The following is a 6,260-nucleotide window of genomic DNA, read 5'->3' on the forward strand; positions in this document are numbered from 1 at the left end:
AGAAGATAAAAAATTATCTTCTTCCTGTGTTTTTCTCTGAAGCTTCCCAGCACTTGGGGCTAAATGGCCAAGAAACAATTAAGAGATCTTCACAACAAGCTGTGGAGTAATCCCCCTCTGCAGACTGATGACTTGGACCACAAAACCTCTGACTCTGAGATCTCTCAGATGCCAGGTCCTGGCTTTGAACCATATTCAGCCCTCTCAAAGCCCCATCCACATTCACCGCATAAATCCCAATGCTTCTTAATGCAGCATGAACACTTCTGCAGCTTTCCCAAACTGCACACCATTTAAGAAGAGACACGGAGAAACGGAGGACTGTGGAACATCTCCATCTCTGGCTTATCCACCGTGACAAAGATGCACCCTGCCAGAGGAAGGGCAGCATCCTGCTGTTAAACCACAGATCCTACACTACGTCTGGCATATCCTAAACTTTGAGGCTTAGATTAAAAGCTAGAATTACATTTAAAATATAACTTCTGGATTTAAAAAAAGAAGATTGGACAGACAAGAAAGCCCATGCTGGTGACCAGAGGCTGCAAGCTCTTACACACAAAACAAAAGGCAGTCCCACTGGACTGAGGTGCAAATTAAGCTGAGAACTGTCTTGACAGAAAAGAAAATCAGGTATTTCCAAGGAAGGTTCAAGAGTGTTACAGCGGACTGCTGCAAACCCCTGCAGCAGGTTTAGCAAAAATGCTCACAAGGGTCTCCATGCCTAGCAAGGATAGTCTGAGCAGAGCCCACCACGTCTGGGGCAGAAAATGGGCAATGCACAGCATCTGCTGCCTAGCACAGGAATCCTGAGACTCAGGAAGCACCAGCTTCCTGACAGGCCCCGGGAGGAAGTGCATTCCTGGCACTGCAGATGCTTCCCCGACCCTCCTGCTGTACCCTCTGGCTGGGCTCCTGGCTTGTGTTGAGGCAGCCTCCATTTCCTCTTCTCCCTGTGATCTACCAAATATTTAGAGGCATTGCAACACCAGAAATAGCCACAGAAATGACTGGAGGGCTTAAGAAAATGTTTTACATTGACAAATTTAAAGAGTTCCATCTGGGCAGTGTGTCAAACTGATGGGAGGTGAGTCAATGTTAACGTATAGGCACCACAACATGAGGAAGTTATTGGGGAACAAGCTCGTAGGCAACTGAAAACGAGGTCTTTTATCAAACAACAGCCTCACACAACCTCAGCTAAACGTGCCAGCTCTGGCTACGGTTTATTAATATGGTACTTTGCTGAAGCAGAATTAAAATTGCTTGGTTTTTTTTCTGCCTTCCCGAACTGTGTAGGAAAACTCAAAACTTCTGAAAAACAGGAAATGAAGAATTAAGATACACACCCACACAGCCTTAACTCTGCCTCCACGGAGCTGGCAGGAGCCCCCAGGAATGATCCACAAATGTGCCAGCTGCAGTCTTGTGTGAGGGGAGCAGCACTGCACACCGATGAGATTGGTGTGAGCAGCTAGGTAGAACTGGGGCTGTGAAACAGGGTTTTGGTGCCATGGGGTCCAGAGTCACACACACAGCAGCATCACACATAGCTCATAGCAAGAAATGTGTGCACCACATGTAGCCTTGAGATAAGAAGTCTCAAGGTGCTGAAGAGTTTGTGTTCTTGCCATGGAGCTGTGGCTATGACCAAAAATAAGGGAGCTTGTGCTTGTGCCAGTGTCACCCAGCAGCAGAGTGAATGCAAACATACAATATCAGTCAGAGGGACTACTGGCTTAGCTGTAGGCTCAACAGCTTCCGTCTGCCATGCCAGTACTCAAGTAAATCCCCTCAATCCATCCCAGCCACCTAGGGGTTGGACTGTCATCACTGCTCTGCTCTCTCAGAGCCTGCTTAGCTTGCCCAAGCTGCTGTGGGAAAAAAGGCTTTCCATGTGTGGGAGAAAGAATGCTCCAGCCCCACACATGCTAGCAGCAAGGAGTGCAGGAGCACCCAGGGGAGCCTCAGGCCACCTGGGATGTTTGCCTCCTCCTCCTCCCTGGCATTCAGAAAACACATTCATCTTTGAATGCAACGCGGTAGAGCCAGCTGCTTTCACATATGTGGTGCTGTACATCATTAAGTGTATAACAAAACGTTCCTGAATGATAGACTTTACAGTCAAGCAGCACAGAGCACTGTTTCACCCCATTAATCACCTACCCAAGCGAAGCTCCTCAAAGAAAGGCAAGAGGTACCAGCTTCAAAACTAGCATAGCATAGCCCGCAGCTTCCTGCTTTAACTTGCAGCTTTGCTGAAAGCTATAGCAGAGCCCCCTCCACCAGGCTTCCTCACTCCATGACTTGAGAGGTGTCCATCACCCATTCCAACCAGATTTCTGCTGGGACAACCTGAGTGACACATACATACACAGCCTGCAGTTTCTGATGCTACTTGCTGCTGCACCACAGGCTGCTGGAACACAGAGATCTGACATGAAATGACAAGCTGGGTCGCTAGCCACCAACCAAAGGACAACAGCACATTTTTGTGTTTGCACAGCTGCCTGCTCAGGTAGAAGGCTCTCAGACAAGACACTGCCTGGGACTAGGAAAGCAGTTGCTGCATATTTATTTTGAACAGCAAAAGGGAAAGCAGTGATGAAAGAGAGCTTACAGGGGGCCTGCTGGAAGAAGTCTGTGGACTTTGGTGACACAGGAAGTTTTCAGCTAGAGAAAATGAGAAGTTCTCACTTTTATGGCAGAAAGATCAGAAAAACTACAACAAGTAGAATGGTCTCCAAGACAGCCACAACCTGAAGAGGAAGGACACAGCTTTGGCAGATGCCAGCCTAAATTCCCAGACTGCTTCAATTTGTCTGAAGGAACAAAGGCAGGGAAACACAGGTGTGAGTATCTCCGGCTGCCAAGTATTTCAAAACTTTTCATGCCTTGAAGCTACACAATGGACCTGTGGCAGAGGCACAGGCCAGAAGCAAAACAGAGACAATGCAGTACACACAGAGAACAAATTCTGGACAACGTAGCAAGGAGCAGGTTCCCTACAATTTACCCTCACATCACTTGCCTTCTGTGAGCACCAGGGTCTACTGCTTGCAGAACTCAGGTCTGCAAAGCCACCTTGAGTGTGCAGAGGTGAATGCTTTGAAGAGAAGACAGAACTCACAAGATTTAGACTCCCCGGGATCCAGTCGCAGGTCACAGAAAAGAATCTTTGGTGGTGTGGACAGGATACACTGACCCCGCTCTCCTGGAAGAGACAAAGAATGTGTAAGTGCTGCTCCTGGCCAGCCCTGGGAGGACAAGGGGGTACTCATTGTGGCAGGCTCAGTCATGTCTCACTTCCATAGTGAGGAATGGGGAAGAAGAGGGGCCGATGAGGAAACATCTCATGTCCTGGTCAGAGCATGCAACACTCCTGGGATGCTGGACTGACAACCCTGACATTTTGCTCCAAGCTAGCACCACTATGATCTCAGCATTAATGAGGTCCTGTAGCAGCCCATGCACCAGGGAATTTCTCAAGAAAAGCAACAGGGACTTTGCAATTGCAGTCCTCCTCCCTGTCCATGCAGTCCTCTAACACATGTCAGAGTCTGTGTGATTCCTGCTTGCTGTGCTGTCACTTCCCCCACCTGTGAGAATCACTCACCTCTGTTGGGAACAAAGACCGTCTCGTTCTCTGCCTGTACGTCAGGCTTGCTGCCATTAGATGGAGGAAGCACTACCCGGTTCTCACTGGTATGAAACTGGCAGTGGATCTGGGCACTGGCCCACGCCAGCATCTCACTGAGAACAAAGAAAAGGAACACTCATGTCTACACTTTAATCTAGGTTGTAGTGAGCATGAATCAGGAAAATAGCAGCTCTTCTTATCCTATTCCATGGGTGACTACTTTTCCAGAAGGAAGGAGGTCTTGCTTTACTGCCACTGAATCCATCCCTAAAGCCCCTCTCCCAATATGGTTCCAGGACATACTTGAGCTGGGGTGCTGACCTGAAGCCCCCTCCATCACAGCTGGATAACAGCTGTTGATAGCAGTATCACCCAAGGCCTGGCTCGCTAACTCTTGTTAAGCAGCAATTTTTGTTTAGTTGTCATGTACAGGCCACTACTAATGAAGGACATTTAGCCACAAAAAAGCCAAACCCAAGCCAAAAGTGACATGCAGCAGCACTCTGAGGTATGTGTGGTGATACAACAATCACAGAAGTGTATGGATTCAAATTAAACCAGAAAGAAGTAATACCTGCTCACTGGATTCAGCTGCCCCTGCACGTGTTCCCTCCCAGTAGCCGTTTCCCTCAGAACCCCTTTGCAAGTCACACTATAGGCACACTGACACCTTCCAGTTCCCAAAACCCTTATCTGTTTTTACTTCAGTAGTAGTCTTGTGAATGTAGGCAGTGTCTGGTTCCTCCCCTGTTATCCAGCATCACAATCTGATTAGTAAGCACTGACACAGAACTTTAGGTGGTATGGGGATCCTCTGCGGCACATGGATATCTCTCAGTGAGACTAATCAGACCACTTAAATGTTCAAGTGAACCAGGGAAAGAAGTTTGCTGCATTCGTTCAGCTAATTATGTGCTACTTGATCCTATGTACTTTACCTGAATGTGCACTGGATACTCTGCCCAGTTACCTCTAACCCTACAAGCTGCAATTCTTCAAAAGCACCAGCATGGCTTTATTTAAGGGCTGCCCTAGGGTTTTCTTTCATAAGGTATCTGCTACATGGAGGCAGAGAAATACTCTTGCATAAGACACAATGCTTACCCATTTTATGTTAGCTTAGCATGATTACAGTACTTTCCTTCAAACAGGATATTTTGAATATTTTTCATTTATTTTTAGCATTGCCCAACAATGTGCCATCAGATTGTTTTAATTTTTTAACCAGACATGCAAACAAAATTTGCATGTTCTTTCCTACCAGAAGAATTTGTTTGTTCAGCTGGCAGGACACTAACAGACCCCACACAGGAACCAAGCTTACTTCTCCCTAACTTCTCCCTACGGCTCTTTCTGTAACCCATAATGGCTGCAATCCACACAGTTTGGGCCAGGACAGCTTCCTCTATCGAATGCCTCACACATCACAACTAGATTCGCTTTCTGCCATTTATTTACTATCCCTAATTTATGTTCCTGTGCTTGAAATACATGCTAATACATTCAATAGGCAAGAGGAACATGGAAGAAACAATAGAAAGATAAGAACTCAATTAAAAAATGTCCTATGATGTTAATACAATATACTACTTTGCTGCTGATGAGACTGTGAGCACTGGAAGTGGTTCCATCAAAAGTCATCTCTGAAAGTCATACTGGTGATGATGCAAAGGTTCTGGACCTGATGGAGCAGGAAACACTTCCCAGAAAGAACCCAGGATAGGAAAGCCATCTCCACCCTGGGAAGTGAGACAAGGCCACACACACATCTGACACAGAGCCTTTGGGTGAGTCACTCCCTGTGAGCCAACGTAGGAAGCTCCTATCTTGTCACCTTTCCTCAAAGGCTGCTTTGGCAGAGCCATGACAAGAAGTGAGGCAGCGCTCAGCATCTGGGCCACAGCAAATGCTGAAGACTGCCTGTCCTTCCCTTTAGCTACCGCTTTCCCCTCTGCCTGCTGGCTCTGAAGGTAAGGATCACACCAGTACATCACTGCACTGCCAGGCAGAACTCCTTCCATAAATGTTGGAAATAATGACGCTGCCTGGACGCTGCCCTGCAAGACTCACTCTGGTGTAATGAGATACCCTACTCTGATAGCCAGCTGAGCTTCATTTTCTGCCAGCAACGCTGCTGCTGAGGGCTCACTCGAGGGGCACTTAGCACACCTCTCCCAGCATCTCTACCCGCATACTTTTTCCCAGACTCTTTCTCGGGGGCAGAAAACCAGAATGATGAGCTCTGTTTCCGCCCTGCAACAGAGATGGCACAAAGCTCCATTAGGGAACACCTCGGGCGGGGAAGTCACCGGGGGCTGAGCTGGCACCGCAGCCCCATAGGCGCTGCCGCAGCACACCCGGAGGCAGCCCCAGCGCTGCCATACCTGCTGGCGGACGTGGAGGAGGCCGACAAGGGGTTGGTGAAGGTGATCACACACTCCAGCATCTCCCCAGCCAGGAACACGGGCCCGCGGCCCAGCTTGGCCACCACCTCGATCATGGCTGGGCCAGGACCTGCCAGAGAGAGCGGCGGAGTGAGCAGAGAGGTGGCGGCTCATAAACACGCCTGGTGTCACACACACAGAGGAGGCCCAGGGACGGCCTCGCTCCTCCCCTAGGC

General features: G+C 48.6%; 1 protein-coding gene across 1 annotated transcript; it reads right to left on the reverse strand.

Annotated features, from left to right (window-relative positions):
- Positions 1-23: 23 nt before the first annotated feature.
- LOC104914804 (RAB6A-GEF complex partner protein 2-like) lies at positions 24-6,188 on the reverse strand. Its single transcript, XM_010725270.3, has 3 exons — positions 6,025-6,188; positions 3,617-3,753; positions 24-3,214 (listed from the first exon to the last, which is right to left on the reverse strand). The coding sequence occupies exons 1-3, from the start codon at positions 6,138-6,140 to the stop codon at positions 3,051-3,053; spliced, it is 417 nt and encodes a 138-aa protein (XP_010723572.1). The 5' UTR covers positions 6,141-6,188; the 3' UTR covers positions 24-3,050.
- Positions 6,189-6,260: the final 72 nt, after the last annotated feature.

Source organism: Meleagris gallopavo, chromosome Z, assembly GCF_000146605.3.
Source record: "Meleagris gallopavo isolate NT-WF06-2002-E0010 breed Aviagen turkey brand Nicholas breeding stock chromosome Z, Turkey_5.1, whole genome shotgun sequence".
Classification (NCBI taxonomy): Eukaryota; Metazoa; Chordata; class Aves; order Galliformes; family Phasianidae; genus Meleagris; species Meleagris gallopavo.